Source organism: Cynara cardunculus (assembly GCF_001531365.2).
Source record: "Cynara cardunculus var. scolymus isolate 2C chromosome LG 10, CcrdV1, whole genome shotgun sequence".
Classification (NCBI taxonomy): Eukaryota; Viridiplantae; Streptophyta; class Magnoliopsida; order Asterales; family Asteraceae; genus Cynara; species Cynara cardunculus.
This window is the reverse complement of record NC_037537.1, coordinates 9,602,106-9,620,834: the sequence shown is the minus strand read 5'-3', so window position 1 is coordinate 9,620,834 and position 18,729 is coordinate 9,602,106. Positions and strand designations below refer to the sequence as shown.

General features: G+C 34.6%; 2 protein-coding genes across 2 annotated transcripts; both read left to right on the top strand.

Moving 5' to 3' along the window:
- The first annotated feature begins 759 nt into the window (after window positions 1–759).
- LOC112519122 lies at window positions 760–5,539 on the top strand. The gene is made up of 5 exons (XM_025127107.1): window positions 760–1,116; window positions 1,862–1,939; window positions 2,601–2,700; window positions 4,617–4,759; window positions 5,309–5,539. Exons 1-5 carry the CDS (start codon window positions 808–810, stop codon window positions 5,522–5,524), a joined length of 846 nt encoding a protein of 281 aa, XP_024982875.1. The 5' UTR covers window positions 760–807; the 3' UTR covers window positions 5,525–5,539.
- Window positions 5,540–7,116: 1,577 nt separating this feature from the next.
- Window positions 7,117–17,667, top strand: LOC112519123. The gene is made up of 5 exons (XM_025127108.1): window positions 7,117–7,435; window positions 14,611–14,688; window positions 15,160–15,259; window positions 16,103–16,245; window positions 17,296–17,667. Exons 1-5 carry the CDS (start codon window positions 7,163–7,165, stop codon window positions 17,512–17,514), a joined length of 813 nt encoding a protein of 270 aa, XP_024982876.1. The 5' UTR covers window positions 7,117–7,162; the 3' UTR covers window positions 17,515–17,667.
- The last annotated feature ends 1,062 nt before the right edge of the window (window positions 17,668–18,729 follow it).

Sequence of the window (18,729 nt, the reverse complement as noted above, 5' to 3'; positions counted from 1 at the left end):
TTTATAATGACACTTAAATGATGTTTATGTATTTATTTATTTGAAAAGAAATAAAATGTGATATCCATATGGTTTTTGTATGTGTATTTGTTTGCTCTTATTAAATTATTTATATTATATAATATGTGTTCTTTGTTTTATTATGCTTAAAATTACTTAAATTTGCTTAAAGTTATATTTATTTATTTATATAATATCATATTTAAAATACGTAATGAAAAATGATGTTTTTTATTGGCGATAAATTGATCTTACTATGCAGATGGCAATATTAAAGACTTTGTATGAATTTTTTTTTCAATTTTTTTATATATTGGGTAAATCAAAAAAAATTGTTCTGTTTAATATTTCGAATAGATTTATTTAATGATGATTTAAAGTTTTAGTTATGTATTAGAATGATTGATTATAATAACAATTGTGAGGATAACAATATAAAAAAAAAAAAATGAAAGTCAATAAATTAATCATTATATTTATAATCTATAACTTTAATAAAAAAATAATATATACACGAGCTAACATTGTAATATTTAATATTAGCTTGATTTTTTTTTTCTAAAAAAATTATCGCAACAAAACTACTTAACTGTACAAAACTAGTTAACTGTAAAAATGAAAACCACTTAATGAATTGCTATTTCGATTGATTTCCGGAACCGAATGATTTTAGCATCCGATCATAGAACAGAATGAGACCGTTCCTTTCAAACCACTACCCGCCACAAAAACCCTGGCCCCACACACCCAAAGGATCCATAGCCACTACTCTCTTAACTCAATCTCCACACACTTCTCTCCCTGAAAATGTCGCCGTTGGTATCCATCTCCGCCGGCGGACCACTTCCGATCCTACTTTCCACCACGCCAACAACTGCTACCTTCTCTTCCCGACGTTTTTCTACCCCATTTGCTTCTCTCGCCTCATCACAATCTCCACCACCTCCGCCACAACCCCAGTCAAAGTCAAACTCATCTTCCTCTAAAACGCCTTTTGTCGTCGATTCCTCCTCGTCCAAATCGTCAAATAACAGCTTCAACTACGCACTTGCAAACCCTAACGGAAGCGATCCTGCTTTGAAGTTTGTGAGGTCCACTGAGTCTGGCATTGAAAAGGTATGTTTCTTATTCTGTCAGGGTTTCAGTTGATAACAGCAGTGTTGTTTTGATATGTGTGTTCATTTGTACTGTGTATGTGATCTGGAAGCATTTTTACTATGTTTTTTATTATAATTCCTTGTGCAATGAATTCAAAGAAGCATTCTGGCATTTTTTTTCCTTTTCTTGAACTTATAAAAAAGTATTAATTGCTTGAAGATTCATGTTATGTTTATTTTCTTTCTCTCTCTTTCATCTTAGATCCATTGAGATATATATATATATATATATATATATATCTATTACTGAGATATATATATATATATATATATATATATATATATATCTATTACGAATTTGTCTGTTCTCCTAACAAGCAGACAACTTGGATCAAATAGATTTCTAATTGTTAGTACTACAAGTTATACCACATAACCTACTTGGGTAGAAATAGTTATGAATATAATGCATCAAGTATCAAAGTCTGTGTTTTATATGTATATATTATCTACAACTGTTGTCTGTTTTGTTTCTTCCACTCTATCAGCATTCATCAGCAAAGTTAATGAGCTTGTCTTCTTCAGAAGTTAGAGCACTTTTGTATACCACTGCTTGCTTAATGCACATCTCCAAAACTTATGTTCATTCAAAATGCATCATCCACTAAATACAGTTTTTCGTTTATGGGATCATTTATACAGGACATGGTTTCCTTTGTAGTCTCTTAATACTGTCTTTTGTTTCCCTGTCTGCCATTGAGCAGGTGATATTTGACTTCCGGTTTTTGGCACTTCTGGCTGTTGGAGGCTCATTGGCCGGATCCTTGTTATGCTTCCTAAATGTAATTCTCCTTAAACTCATCTTTTTAATTTCATATCATTACCATTTACCAAAAATTCAGTCTCATGTGGAAATTAGACTGACATGATGGTAAAATGACTATAATTCCTTCCCTGGTCCAATTATTGAGGTAATAGCATGCATAGTGTTCTCTGTAATGCATAATATTCTCGTATTACTATAGGAATAACTCGGGAATGGACCTAAAAAGTCTTTTATGACGAAAATCATTGATTTTTATTTTCTGTGCAAGTCAATTGAATATCTACTATAACACCAAGACTTGCAAAGGTTATCTCTCAGACTATGGCAAATCTTTTAACTACTAATAAACTGTTGTTGATCCCAAATTTATCATGTGCCAATGCTGGTTTCTAGCTTATATAATTTTCTGAGTAGTAAACTATTAATCATGTTGGAGTCCTCTATTGGCTAGACTTGGACCATATCTCCTCAATATATGTTGGAACCTCCCTTCTCTCCTCAAGGGCACTTTTGGAGAGTAATCTGATAGGGTTCGACATAATTTCACAAATTAACTTTAGCCCTTTTACGTGCACTTACAGTTTGAGCATGATATATGACATTCATATGCACTTTCTGTGTTTGTAACATCACGTACGGGTGAATTAGGTGATGCTGACTTGTTTAGATCTTCCTAGGGTTGTGTTTATATTGTCGATGCATATAAAGTCTACTGGACGAGCTGTTCAAAAGGAGTTCATACAGGGAAGATGGTACTGCGATTAGTTGAAGCAATAGGTGAGTTTCTAAAGACTTCCATTCTTTATATCTTTTATTTGATCCAAAGTATGAGTCATTTTCTCCCTTCCAAACAAAGCCTGTATGATAGTTTACTAGGTTTTAACTTTGCTTATCAGTGACTGCTTTCTTCTGTTGTTTCACTTGATTCCCAGGGCATGTTAAGCTTTTGATTCACTAGATCCTTATAATTTGTGAACAAGTTAGGTTCCACTTGACTTCTGTCACGATACAATGCATCAGAGAGAGGAACAAAATGGATAAGAACTAATAGTGATAGCCCTTGGGATAGAAAACAGGGTCGCAAGCAAGTACACTGCTGCTAGATCCAATTACTCTTGTGCACATATAGATCTGATATTGCTAAATCCGTTTGATTTATGACTATTCTATAAGAAGATGTATATTGGGTGAATAATTCTCTATAGAAGTGGTGATCTAAGGCAGACTATGTAGAATAACAGTACCTAAACTAGAGCAGTGTCTGTTATCTCTATAAACTATTGGGCTCTTGTTCTGTGTTTAGGAGCCACTGCTCAGGGTACGATATTGCTGTAGAAAGATGCACCACTCTCCATGGCTGCTATGGTCTTCCACTTCTGTTATGGCCATCCCCTTTCTGCTATTGAATCTTTTGATCTCCTGATTAGATACCCAATCAACTTAAACAAGATACTAAAAATCTGGACTGTTACAAACCTTTTGCACAAACTGTTGCAATATATATTATGCAAAAGTCTTGCTAATCTTAGGGTTAAGTTTCTTATGACAATCCAATATCTCGGTATATTCCTTTGGTACCATCTCCGATGCCAAACTTAAAGATGAGCCTTGATATCAAATCCACAAAAGACTTATGCACATAGAAATTTACACAGCTTCAAATCCATGGAACCATCATCACTTCATCTCTTTTCTTTTAGATGATCATTCACTTTGTTAGAACTTCAGGCCTCTAGAAATAAACATTGAAACACAATTCTTATCAAGTAACGCAAATTATTCTAGAAAAGAAACTTTAGAAGTGATTCAGCTGAAAAGTCTACCTCATGAAGCGAATACTCATCAAACTAGAACTAGTAGTTGTAATGGTTTGAATCATTATGTGTACATTCTTATGATATTATAGTTTATGATAAAAATCAACTAACTTTTAGTACCCCCCAATATCTGCTTGGTCATATGTCATTGCATTTTTATACGTGTAGACTGGCCAACTAAGTATCATCAGCTTTTCCTACTAAATGTGCACACTTAGAAGTTTGTTTTAATGTATTAAAACAAGCATAAAAACAACTAGAAAATGACAGACATTAAGTTAAAAACTTAGAACTTCATTGACGACTAGTAAGCCATACTACTTACAATAAAACATGCTTTAGAATATTCATGATAAGTAAGCCATACTACTTTGCAATTAAACATGCTTTGGAATATGAATACAGTGAGTACATACAAAGAATTTAATAAGAACCATCACTTGTGTCCTGATACTTGAAAAGAATTACAGCTTAAAAGGAGTGGTGCACAAAACTTACCATGATTAGCAAATAGTTGCACGCTTGTCCGTAACCAGTAATTATCACCTTTTCGTAACTAGTAAGTATAAAGCCTTATACCGTTAATCTGTTATGCTATATTGTTCTCCATAATGTGTTCCGTATCCCAATTCTTTAACTTCGTGGAGTTGTTTGCTTCAAACTTTCCCTGTACTTTCGCATGGGTGATACATATTGGCGTACCAATATTTATCTATCATGGTGCTCTAATCATTTGATGATTTTGATCTGGCCTAACCATGCTTCATTATTCTACAAGCAATTTCACATGTTAATGTTGTATTTGAGCGTTTACTCTATAAATATTACTTCCCAGTAAAGATATTAAAATTGGTCTTTTTTAAAATCTTAATGCAGATGTTTATCTTGCTGGGACAGTCATGCTAATCTTTGCAATGGGCTTGTACGGGTTATTCATCAGTAATTCACCCAATAATGTACCAGCAGCAGATGATCGTGCTCTTAAGGGTTCTACCTTATTCGGGATGTTTGCTTTAAGAGTAAGGCTGTAACCTAATGAAATTCTGCTTCACACTATATATAGGGCAAATCAAATAGAAACCGTGAAAACCAGTTTCTATACAACATATGTGAACATGCAGTATTCATAAAGTGTTGTTTCATAGATGAAGAGCAAATGAATGTTTTGTGTGAAAAAAACACAGAAATGTGTTTGTATGTGACATAAACATTCGTATTCACACACAAGAAAACATGTGAAACAATATGAATCATAGCTAAAGTCAACCTTTTTGGATGGTTCTGGTTGATTTTCACAGGTTTAGTTTTCACATGTGTTGTTTCATCTATGAAATAGTTTTCATGGTTTGTGACATTAGCGAGTTTCTATTGGATGTTGGTCCCTCTTTCTCTTTCTCACTGTCTCTCTCTATAGAGAGAGAGGGGGTTACGGGGAAAACTCCTAAAAAAATGAAAAACCGAGGAACATCATAATCATTCATCTTTAGGGTATGTATATTTGCATACAAGTAATCAGAGTTGGTACGGAGTGGATGTAACACTACTAATGTAATCTCATTGCGTTGCAGGAGCGACCTAAATGGATGAAGATCAGTTCGCTTGATGAACTGAAGACAAAAGTTGGACACGTGATCGTGATGATTCTTCTAGTAAAGATGTTCGAGAGGAGCAAAATGGTGACGATAGCGACTGGTTTAGATCTGTTAAGCTACTCTGTTTGTATATTTCTATCTTCTGCTTCCTTGTACATTCTTCATAATCTTCACAAAGATGATCATAAATAATTAACTTCATATAAACCCCTAGGCCTAGGATCACGATATATATATATATATATATGTATATATATACACACACAAAAACACACGTGTATATATATATATATGTGTGTGTGTGTGTGTGTGTTTATAGTACCATCCAAATATATGTTATCCCTTGGAATTATTTAAGCATTACTCATAAAATACCAATCTCAATTGAATTACTAAGGCAAAATTTCAGTTGTGTTGCTCTCAATCGTGTTTAGATCAATGTTTTCCATTCATAGATCTTTTGTGCTAGCATTTCCAGAGAATGTATGGTGCCTAGTATGTCTAGCTGGTCTCACTAAATAATTATTGTAATATAAAATAAAATTTGATTTTTCACGTCATGTCATACAATAAATATCAATGGTGGCACATACCTCCATCATCCGCCCCTCACTGACAGTGTCATCAATGATCTAGTGAAAACAATCGAGGACAATGGTGTGCATTCCATAGTGTACATTAGGGTTGGACCTTTGTTGTTCGTGGGGTATTTACGCGTTTATCTCAGAAGCAAAAGGATGTAATGGATGAGGATGTGCAAATTAACTTTATGTTAGCTAGTTTGATTGAAGTTAAAAAAAGGGTAATGGTGAAATTGATATGATTATGAAAATATAAATGTATGATCAGTACATATATTTTTTGAATATTAAATATAAAAGTATACTATTATGTTTATCTATTTTAGAGCAATTTACAAAAATCATCCTGGGGTTCACCAAAACGTTGGTTTTTGTCCCCTTGAAATTACAAGAAACGACATCAAGGTTTGTATTTCGTTCCTAAAATCTTCCATAGCCGTTAGAAACATTAGGAGCAGGCGTTAAGAGCAATTCACGTGAGGGTATTTTATTCATTCCGTATAGTTTTATACAAATTAAAAATTTGTGTACTAGTTTGAAAAGCATATGACAAGTTCTTAAACTAAAAACAAGTAAAATGATAAAATGTCCCTTATGTGACTTAGACGTGTGGCACTATGGACACAACTTAACGGTCCGTACGTCCATGGACCATTTTCTCAAATGCATAACCTTGATATTGTTGTAATTTCAAAAGATATGGACGAAAACTAGAGTTTTGGTAAACCGCGGGAATGATTTTTGTAATTTACTCTCCAACACCCCCTCAATCACCTTTCTTAACCTCCCAGCGACTCTGCATTTGACCTTCATTGTTGCTTCACTATTGTTTAACCTTGACTTTGGATTAACCTATGCAACTACTACCGTTTGACCTGCGGAAAAAGAACGAACAAACAACTACATTGAAGTTATGAAAAAGGACATCAAAGAAAAACCAATCTCAAACCTCTTTCGACATGGTAGCATATAGCAGCCACAACAACCATGGACCAAAAGCATAACACAATGGAACATTAAGGACGTTCTTTATAATTTCCAATCGTTAATGACCATACATAAAGTTTGGCCAAAGTCTAGGGACGATTTTTGTAATTTACTCAAAATCCAATAAGTTTTGCGAACGCGAGACAATGTGACCGTTCCTTTCAAACCGCTACCCGCCACAAAAACCCAGGCCCCGCAGCACGCCAAAATATACATAGCCAGCCACAACTCAATCTCCACACACACTTCTCTCCCTGAAAATATGTCTCCGCTGCTATCATCCATCTCCGGCGGAGGACCATTTCCGATCTTACTTTCTACCACACCAGCAACAACATCCTTTTCCCGACGCTTTTCGACTTCATTTGCTTCTCTAGATTCACCACAACCGAAGTCAATTTCCTCAAAAACACCTTTCGCCGTTGACTCATCGTCCAAATCGTCTGATAGCAGCTTCAATTACGCGCTTGCAAACCCTAACGGAAGCGATCCTGCTTTGCAGTTTGCTAGGTCTACTGAGTCCGACATTGAAAGGGTATGTTTCTTGTTCTGCGACTTGATGTTTCATATCAGGATTCAGTGGAATTTGGGGAAATATGAGAATTTTTTAGGTTATCCATGGTTAAATTCATGGACGTTGATATGTGTGTTTGTTTGAATTGTGTATTTGTGCTCTGGGAGCCTTTTTTTGTTAGCAAACTTTGAAATTGCATCAAATAGGATATAATAAATATCTGATTAGATTCTGGAAGATTGTGTTAGATTTTGGAAACAGAATATCAAAATTACTTGGATAATTCAAGGATTGTGTATAAAACACTTTAAAAAATCTGTGATTTCTACCCCATTGCCAGGGTATCACGTAATCAGATTTGGGATAATCCAAGAACAACAAATCTGGAATTTAGGCAAAATCCAAGATCACAAACACATAATACCTTGCTTGTTTATGTTCCTTTAGAGACAAAAATTCTTCAGAGTAACAGTATATACGAAGAAGATGATCAGCAATCATCGAATGAAGCCTTATATAGCCACCGGCGGCGGTTAAGTCGGTTATTTTTGGCGGGAACAGATGCGACTGTTCGAGCGGGACGCCGCTAGGGGCTCTGCCCCTAAAAACCCACCAGCGCCCCCGGACCCTGCGTCCCCAAGATCAACTTAACTTATCCGAGCGTGCACTCCACACCTCCAGGCTCGAATTATAGCTAAGTCTAATTTCGGCTTATCTCACGTTAATTCCGATCATACTAAATGGCTTGATGACACTAAAATCACGAACGGATTGTTGGTGGTTCAATTTTTCAATAAATAACGATGAAAACTCAGGGAAGGTAAAAAGAAGATGTGTGGAGGTCCTTGAACAAAGGATGCTTCAGGTCAAAATGAAATTCTGTGTTGCAATTTGGATTGTGCAATTTGATTTCTGAAGTTGCACTTCAGGTTCGTTTGTAATATTTTGAGGCGTTTCTAATAATTAATGTCTCTTAGTAAACCATATGATACTGACAAGTAGAGGGTGAATATTGTTGGAATCAAGAATTTCACACAAAGTATTGTTATTCACTGAATAATTCGAATCACCTTACAACAGAACACATACAAATGATTATATACAGGATCAAGAGACACATCAACAGACACAACCCTTCGAACAGATGTGACAGTTAATTAACTGTCACATAATCCCAGAAATAACTAACGTAACGGTCAACTACCTTAACGGTCAACCGAAATACCGACCAACTATAATAACGACCAGATTCTAGCTTATCATTTAACACACCCCCATAAGCTAGAATAATTTAACACCTAATTTTTCTTTCATGAGAGTAAAGAGTCCAACTTGAAGGGCTTTCGTGAAGCAATCGGCTAGTTGATCTTTAGAGACACAAAAGTCGATCTTTACTTCTCCGTTTGCTACCAATTCACGAATGAAGTGGAACTTAATCCTTATGTGCTTACTCTTGGTCTCTTGCCATGGAACACAGGGTTCTTGGTGAGTGCAATAGCTGACTTATTGTCACAAAAGATTGATGTAGGTTCTTCTTGCTCATGTTCTAGTTCCTTTAGGATGGATCTAAGCCACAAAGCTTGACACCCAGCAACAGATAATGACATGTATTCTGCTTCTGTCGAAGATAAGGCCACAACACTCTGCTTTTTGGTTTGCCAAGAAATTGCTCCATTTCCCAAGTGAAAGATGTATCCAGCAGTACTCTTTCCATCATCCATACTTCCACCATAATCACTGTCGCTATACCCAGTGAGTTGGAAGTTTCCTGTCCTTGTGTATGTAATACCATGACTTATAGTGCCTTTGATATACCTGATTATTCTCTTTCCTGCTTCCCAATGGCTCTTCTTTGGAGTTTCCATATATCTACTGATTATGCTCACAGAAAAAACTATATCTGGTCTGGTGGCAGTCAAGTACATTAGACTGCCCACCATGCTTCTATACATGCTTGCATCAATGAATTCTTCTCTTATATCCTTATGTAATTTAAGTCCAAATTCCATAGGAGTAAGTGAAGGATTAGCATGATTCATGTTGAATTTATCCAATAAAGTCTTAGCATACCTTTGTTGTGAAATCTTGATCCCTTCCATGTCTTGCTTTACTTCGATTCCCAGGAAATAATGTAGCAACCCCATGTCAGTCATTTCAAATTCTTGCTTCATATTTCCTTTGAATTCTTCTATTAACCTTTGGGAATTTCCAGTAAATACTAGATCATCTACATAAATACACACTATGAGAATCATACCTTTGATCTTTTGGGTAAAGAGAGTATGCTCTTGAGAGCACTTGTTGAACCCTTGTGTAATGAAGTAGTGTTCAATACGGCTGTACCATGCCCTTGGGGCCTGCTTTAACCCGTACAAGGCTTTCTTTAAATGGCATACTTTATATTCTTCTCCTTTCTTCACAAATCCTTCTGGTTGATCAATATAGACATCTTCTTCTATGAACCCATTCAAGAAGGCAGATTTTACATCCATTTGATGTACTTCCCACTTATTTTGTGCAGCTAAGGCTAATACCAATCTGACTGTTTCCAATCTTATCAGTTATCACAGGTGCAAAAACTTCTTGGTAGTCTATTCCATGCTTTTGCTTGTATCCTTTGACTACCAATCTTGCTTTGTACCTATCCACTTCTCCTTTTTCATTTAATTTAGTCTTGAAAATCCATTTAACTCCAATGGATTTGTGTCCAGGTGGCAGACTTACTAGTTCCCAAGTGTTATTTTTTTCTGATGGCTTCTATTTCTTGATTCATGGCCTCTCTCCACTTAGCATTTTGAAAAGCTTCCTAAAGGTTACTGGATCAGCATCAGAAAATAATACAAAGTCTGCTGTCTCAGTTAAATCCAGACTCCTTGGATCATTATAAATGTGTCTCAAATTTCTATATCCCCTTACAGGAGGACTTTCAGTGGAGTCTTCATATAGTTCTGAGTTTACTGTGTTTTGAGGTGTACTAGATGTAGCTGGACTTTGAGGCTCATGATCAGGCTGTCCAGATTCTGTATTTGTTTGAATCTGTTCTTCTTTCGGAATTCTTGTACTATTTTCACCTAACATTGGTGAATCATTCCATGCTTTCCCTTCTTCAAAAACAACATCTCTACTGATGATGGTCTTTTGAGTAAGAGGATTGTAAAGCTTGTAAGCCTTGGATTTTTCACTATAACCTAAAAAAATGGTTTTCTCGGATTTGTCATCTAGTTTGGACCTTTTCTGTTCAGGTATATGAGCATAAGCAATGCATCCAAAAGTCCTAAGATGTCCTACTGTAGGTTTATGTCCACTCCAGGCTTCTTGAGGTGTGATGTTAGATAGACCCTTGGTGGTAAGCATACTTCTTGCCTTTTCAATTAGGGTCCTATTGATTCTCTCTGCCACCCCATTTTGCTGAGGGGTGTATCTTGTAGTTACTTGATGTTGTATACCATTTTCTTTCAAGAAACTTGTGAAATAGGCAGAGTTGTATTCTCCACCCCCATCTGATCTAAAAGTCTTGATCAGATTTCCACTCTGCCTTTCAACATAAGCCTTGAAGTTTTTGAAGTGATCAAAAACCTCAGACTTTTCTTTTAAAAAATATACCCATAGTTTTCTTGAAAAATCATCAATGAAGGTTAAAACATACCTGTTTCCTCCTAAGGATGGTGTTTTCATAGGACCGCATACATCAGAATGTATGAGTTCAAGTGGTTTTGAGGCTCTCCATGCACCTTCTTGAGGAAATGGTTCCCTTGCTTGCTTTCCAGTCATACAGTTTTCACAAATCCCATCAACCTTATTTATGGGAGGCATTCTTTTTACCAAATTGTGCCTTTGCATAAAACTCAGATATCCAAGATTTGTATGCCCGAATCTATGGTGCCATAGGAGAGAATTCTGTTTTATTGATGTATGAAAGGAGAACCAGGTGTCCCCTTTGAAGTTTATGGGAAACATCTTGTTTCCAGTCATGATAATCTTTCCTATAGGACCACCAGTTTGATCACTAATAACACATGACTTACCTTTGAAATGAAGTTCATAATCCTTTTGTAGAAGTTGTCCTACACTTAGTAGATTATGCTTCAACCCAGGAACATAGTAGACATTTTGTATTCTTTTTTGACCACCTTTTGTGTAGACCAAAATGTCACCTATGCCTTGTACACTCAACCTCATATCATCCCCGGTCCTAACTTCCTTCCTTTGTGTGTCATCAAATCGTGCAAAGAGGCTTTTATTTCCAGTCATGTGATTGCTGCACCCACTGTCCAAGTACCAAGTGTCATCAGTGGGTAATTCGAGTGTATTTAGGATCATAAACATGGTGTCTTCATTATCTTCAATGTTGATGAAGTTGTTTTCCCTCTCTTCTGCAATTCTCTTACTACAAAACTTGGCTATGTGGCCAAGTTTTTGACAGTGATAGCACTGCATAGGTGATGGCTTTCCTCTACCCTTTCCCTTGAAATTAGTCTGTGTTTCTCTTTGTTGGAATCTGTTTTTCTCCTGGAAATTTGGATTTGAATTTGCTGATTGTAGTTGAAATGCTTGTTCATAGGGATTGTTGTCAAACTGTTTCATTCTCATCTAGTGAGATTGTAATATTCCTAGAAGTCTTTCCAAGGACATAATTGATATATCCTTTGATTCTTCAATTGCCACTACTACATATTCGAACTTCCTTGTCAAGCTCCTTAAAATCTTTTCAACAACCCTTCTATCCTCTATGATTTCCCCATTCAGACGTAGTTGGTTCAATACTAGAATCGTTCTATTGTAGAAATCTTCTATGGTTTCTGATTCTTTCATCTTCAGGCCATCAAACTCACATCTTAGAGTTTGGAGTCTTATTGTCTTGACTTTTTCTTCAGCCTTGTATGTTCTTTGTAACATATCCCAGGCTTCTTTTGATGTTTCTGATGTCGAAATCCTCTCAAAAACTGTTTCATCCACGGCTTGATACATCATGTACAGTGCCTTCTTATCTTTCTTTCTTAATTCTCTAATTTCCCCTTCTTGTTCTTCTGTGAATTCATTTATTTCTATGAGATTATCAATACCTTGGTTGATGACCTCCCACAGATCTTGTGATTCGAAGAGAACCTTCATTTGGATACTCCAATGGTGGTAATTCTTCCTGTTTAATTTGGGAAGAGCGTGATGGATAATATTGTTTGATGATGATGTTGTGGCCATCGTGAAATCTGGCTTTGATACCACAATGATGGAATCAAGAATTTCACACAAACAAAGTATTGTTATTCACTAAATAATTCGAATCACCTTACAACAGAACACATACAAATGATTATATACAGGATCAAGAGACACATCTCTTGATCAACAGACACAACCCTTCGAACAGATGTGACAGTTAATTAACTGTCACATAATCCCAGAAATAACTAATGTAACGGTCAACTACCTTAACGGTCAACCGAAATACCGACCAACTATAATAACGACCAGATTCTAGCTTATCATTTAACAAATATTCCCTATATTTCAGAAAGCGGCTGCAGTTAGATTTTTGACATCAGACCTATCACCTTGATGTAAACTTAGCATTGATCTTTTCTGCAAATTTAACATCAATACTACTGTGTCTGTAATACCTTTTCTGAAGTTGGATGTGGTTAGAAAGCATATCTAGAGAAGTTCAGAATCCGAACCAAGTTTAAAAGTAACAAGTCTTAAAATCCAAAGCTAAAATCCATTTGAAAGAACATCCAGATCCAAAATGATAATTTTATTTATTTTATTGGAATGGATGAAGCAAGTCAGAATTGAATTTCTGCTTTTCTAAACGAGAATAAGTTTCTGTTGGGATCAGGAAAATCTTGAAAGCCAGGTAGGTGAAAATCTTGATAGTATTTATAAACAAACTTGCCATTGGAAATCATCCAATATATCCAGAAGTTCCTCCAGGGATTTCCCCTTTAAATATGAAAAGTGAAGGAAAGCAGCACCTTTCGAAACCGCCTTTCTTATCTTAACAGAAAACATGAGAACGATGCTAGGAATTACAGGGTTTTTAGTTACCGAGATAATGGCACTGTTGTTTTGATTGCTCAATGAAAAATAAAAAGCTATCTTTTGGTGGATGTGTGAAATCTAATCTTTTTTAGCATATATAGAAATCCCAACCTTGATTCGGTTTACTCCTCCAAGTGTTGCCTATTAGCAATTAAATAGATATCATGCTCATGGCATTTTGAATTTAAGAGAATAATCTATACATGCTGACCAATAGAAAGGATAAAGTACTATTTGGCTATCGTCAAGCCTTTACCATAACCCACCGAAGCAGTTTGACTCCTGCAAAGCTTGAAAGGTATGCTTCTAACTAGGAAATTATGGATTTGAATATAAAATTATACCTAATTTTTGAGTACATATAATATATACATGCATTAAATACCCACACACCCTCCTCACCTTTGGTGAGCTTTGGTCCCTTGACCTCGTTGAGGTTGGGCTCTACCAATAACCTACTGGATATGGCTAGGCCAATGACCCTTTAGTGAAACTTACATGATATAATGGAAACTTAAATATTTTTTCAGTCTTACGATAATTACTTGCACAATTAATCCAAATAAGCATTCTATCGTTTTCTTTTCTTTAATTTGAAAAGAACAATGATTTCTTGAAGTTTTTTGTGTTGTTCACTTGTTATTTCCTTTCATCTTGAGATCCTTAAGCATTTATCTCTTACAAGCTGTTGGTTGCAGACTTGGATTAGCTAGAGCTCTAATTGTACTAGTATTGGCGGAAGTTATAGCTCAGAACCTATTCAAGTAAAAACAATTATGCATATGTTATATGAAGTATCAGCGTCATGTTTTCATGTTTATATATTGAACCTAGTGGAGTAAAAACAATTCAGCGTATGTTATATCAAGTATCAAAGTCCTGTTTTCATTTTTATTTATTAATCTATAACTGTTGTCAGTTTTATTTCTTCCACTCTATTAGCATCAATCAACAATTTTTAATAAGCTTGTCCTTTCCTTAATATGTTAGGACACTTTTCTTAACTAATGCCTTATTGCACATCTCCGAGATTTATGTTATTCAAAATGCTTCATCTACTAATTATTGTTCTTCTTTGTGGAATTATCTGTAATGGACATGGTTTACATTGCAGTCTCTTAATATGGCCTCTTGTTTCCCTGTCCGCTGCCACGCAGGTGATATTTGACTTCCGGTTTTTGGCACTTCTGGCTGTTGCAGGCTCATTAGCTGGTTCCTTGTTATGCTTTCTAGATGTAATTCGCTCTAAACTCGTTTATTTAATTTTGAATCACTTTACCAGAAGGTCATTTTCATGTGCAAATTAGACTGATAATTGCATGACGTTAAATTTTTTGTTGTAGTAGTAATTTAGCAATGGACCTGCATGTCCTGAAAAACATTGAACTTAATTTTCCATTTAAGTCAAGATATTATATAAATCTGTTGATTGAGACTGAGACTTCCAAAAATATTACTGATGATTATGGCATTTCTTCTAACAACTATAGATCGTTGTTCATCCTCAAATTCAACTAGTGACCATGCTGCTTGTATTATTTTCTGAGTTGCAAATAGATTAGTCAACTTTTAGCCTTTTTCTACTTGCATTTACATTTTGGGCATGATATGCGCCATTAACAGATGAGTTATATTTGCCTTTTCTGTGTTTATATTGTTAAGTTAGGATGAATTAGGTGATGCTGACTTCGTTTAGATCTTCCTAGGGCTGTGTTTATATCATTGATGCATACAAAATCTACTGGACGGGCTGTTTGAAAGGAAATCTTTCAGGGAAGATGGTGACTCGTTTAGTTGAAGCAATAGGTAAGTTTCTGTAGAAATTGGATTATTATATCTCCCATGAAATCGAAAGTATGAATTATTTTCTTCCTCAGACTGTATGCTTTATAACTTTCTAATTTCTGTAATGATTGCTGCTTTTTTTATGTTGGTTGAGTTGATTCACAACGACATATTAAGCTTTTTAACCACCTATTCTTGTAAACAAGCAAGATCCAACTTGTAATGCATTTTGCTATAAGACAGTCCATCAAATAGATCAAGACAAATGAATAAGAACCTCTGCTTCTGCTATTGAATCTTACTAATCTCCTGACTTAAACATCTATTTTTGGCTGCACCTGCCAACAATAGTACCTCTCTTTATAAATTCATCATTGTATGCCTAGAATGGTATTCAGAAATATATTACTTTTCCTCTCAGCAACTTGTTTTCTCTAATAGTTGGATAGAACATATCTAAGGTGCTTCCATCATGCGTCATAAACTTTTACACTAGAAGTTCTATATTAAAACAAGCATAAATAACAACTTGAAAATGATCATACATTTCTTAAAAGAAATCAAAACTTAATAGACAGACAAGTAAGCCATGCTACTTTACAATAAGATGCTTTAGAATATTGAGGAGAAGTAAGCCACTAGTTTACTAAAATATGGATACATTAAAGTCCAGTTTGGTTTGTAGGATTGGAATGGATTTGGAATTGAATTCCATTCCAATTCCATGCTTGTTTTGAAGAATTTCATGGATTTCAGATCCCAGGATTTCATTGAAAGCCCACAAACATGAGATTTTGAGAACGGGGGTGGTTGGTATTTCATGGGATTTCATAGGGTTTGCATATAATAATGTTCTTAATGCAGATGTTTATCTTGCTGGGACGGTCATGCTAATATTTGCAATGGGCTTATACGGATTATTCATCAGTAATTCACCTGATAATATACCGCCAGCAGAAGATCGCGCTCTCAAGAGTTCTTCCTTGTTTGGGATGTTTGTTTTGAGAGTAAGGCTCTGTTTTTGCTTCTAATGCAGTTCTGCTTATCATGCTTTTGTTCTCCAATTAATTTCACAGAGACAATTAGAGTTGGTAGGAACGGATATAAGACCTAGATCATGGTAATTCCCTTCATAGATGTATTAGAAAACCCATCACACAACTACCTAAACATTTACATAAAGCTTTGCTAGCTCTATGCTATAATCTTTCTACATCCATATAACTACACACACACACATATATGTGTGTGTGTGTTTGTGTATAAGACACAAGCACACTGCACACACATATTATATATATATATATATATATCGTGTATATAGATTACATACATATAAATACACACACATGACACATATACATATATATATATATATACACACATACACATATACATATATATATGTGTGTGTCTGTGTGTGTGTATGTATGTGTATAGTATGCATGTTGGAAGACTTCCTATAGGATTTGGAGTGTAACGTTTTGGATCAAATCATGGCTAGAATCTTTCCACTATTCCTTTGAGATTAGGAGCCTTCATCACTGAATCAATTACAAGAAATGACCAGAAAAAAGGGATCTGAATAGCATGTTAATCATGTTCTTAACATGGGGATCTGGTTTTTCCCTTGATGTCAATTGCTAGTATTAAACATATAAAACAGTAAATGGGATCTATGACCAAGACTTGGTTATCCTCTCATAACTAAGGCATGTTTGCATCTAATTCTGAAGACATGCACCAACACACACACACACATATATATATATATATATATATAGAGAGAGAGAGAGAGGGGGGGGGAGGAGGGAGCTGGAACACTCTGGTAAACTATTCATCTGGACGGTATGTACATATGTATACAAATAACTGAAACTGTTTCTTGGTTTTTATGCACTGTGTGCATGTTATGCACGTATGTTCAAATGAACAATTATCCGAGTGTTTCTCAAATTTTCATTTTTTTACGGTGTATATATATATATATATATATGCTTGAAATTATAGATGGTAATCAAATTCACCTTAGATATTGTATATGCATTGGGTTGTAGGAGCGACCTCAATGGATGAAGATCAGCTCGCTCGATGAATTGAAGACGAAAGTTGGACATGTGATTGTGATGATTCTGTTAGTAAAGATGTTTGAGAAGAGCAAAATGGTGACGATATCGACTGGTTTGGATCTGTTAACCTACTCTCTTTGTATATTCCTATCTTCTGCTTCCTTGTACATTCTTCACAATCTTCACAAAGATGATCATCATAAATAACCAACTTCATTTAAATCCATCCCCCAAATTATACTTGTTTGTAACCCTAAGGCAATTAATTATTCAAGCATTACTACTTGTATATATAAGTTGTAATCCATTTTCATTTATAGGTTTATCTGAACATATATATGCATATGGTTATTTGTACGCATAAGTCTTGCTACTACTACTTATGGTTGTCGCATTTGGTTATGTTTATAAGTTAGTTATATCAATTTAAACATATAGTTTTAAAAGTTGTATTTATGTATTATTTACCTTTAATATTGAGTTTTAAATAATACGTATCATTATACAATATTTAATGTATTAAAAATAATTTTTAATATAAATACTTTATAATATAGCATAGAAATGTATTTGATAACGCAAAATAAGAAGTAAAAAAAGAAGACTGCCAACCATTGACTCAAGAGCTCATAATGATGAAGTCTTATTTTTGTAGGTTGTACCCAAATACATTATTTATGAACTAGTCGTGCAATGTAGCGAGATACATTTTGATTTTGATGTTTCGTTTTATTCTGTTTCCGTTGATGTTATAGTACGATTTTATGTGTAACTGAAAAAAAAAGATAATGTTTTTATTTTTTGAATGAAATATAAAGTTGAAGGGATCACAAAATTCTGATAAAAAAATGTATCTACTTTAGTATCAAATTAAATATTTATGTTCTTGTTCTTTTTTGTGTAATTTCTTTAATTCAATTTTTTATTATAATCGAATTTAGATTTAATAATGAAATCATTTATTTGTTGTTTAATAATATAATTATTTTATAAAGATAATAATTAGTATTTTATTGGAATTCAATGATTATCCTAAATATATTTTAGATTTTTTATATTTAAAATGAGATACATATCTAGTATTTGATTATGTTTATCTGCAGTTAGTTACACGAATTCAAACATAGAACTTTAATAGGTTGTACATTCGCACAATTTACTTGTAATCTTGAATTTTAAGTAATATGTATCAATAAACTGTAATTAATGCTTAAAGTTTGTTTTTAAGAATTTTTGTCAAATGTTTTATAATATAGCATATATATCTTTTTATGTAGATAACAAGAACCACAAGGGTGGTGTCTGATTGGTTTGAGCTTGACTCAAAAGGTCAAAAGTATCTGGAGGTCTCAGGTTCAAATTCAAGGAGGAATAAAAATCTCTTGTGGCCACGGAGGTTCAAATGCGGTGACTCCGGATTAT

Bases quoted from the DNA above. Each gene is read 5' to 3' on its own strand.
- LOC112519122 (XM_025127107.1), top strand. From the start codon at position 808: ATGTCGCCGTTGGTATCCATCTCCGCCGGCGGACCACTTCCGATCCTA. The intron at 2,701-4,616 runs GTGAGTTTCTAA...ATCTTAATGCAG, and splicing joins GCGATTAGTTGAAGCAATAG to ATGTTTATCTTGCTGGGACA. The intron at 4,760-5,308 runs GTAAGGCTGTAA...ATTGCGTTGCAG, and splicing joins TCGGGATGTTTGCTTTAAGA to GAGCGACCTAAATGGATGAA.
- LOC112519123 (XM_025127108.1), top strand. From the start codon at position 7,163: ATGTCTCCGCTGCTATCATCCATCTCCGGCGGAGGACCATTTCCGATC. The intron at 14,689-15,159 runs GTAATTCGCTCT...AGATCTTCCTAG, and splicing joins CCTTGTTATGCTTTCTAGAT to GGCTGTGTTTATATCATTGA. The intron at 16,246-17,295 runs GTAAGGCTCTGT...ATTGGGTTGTAG, and splicing joins TTGGGATGTTTGTTTTGAGA to GAGCGACCTCAATGGATGAA.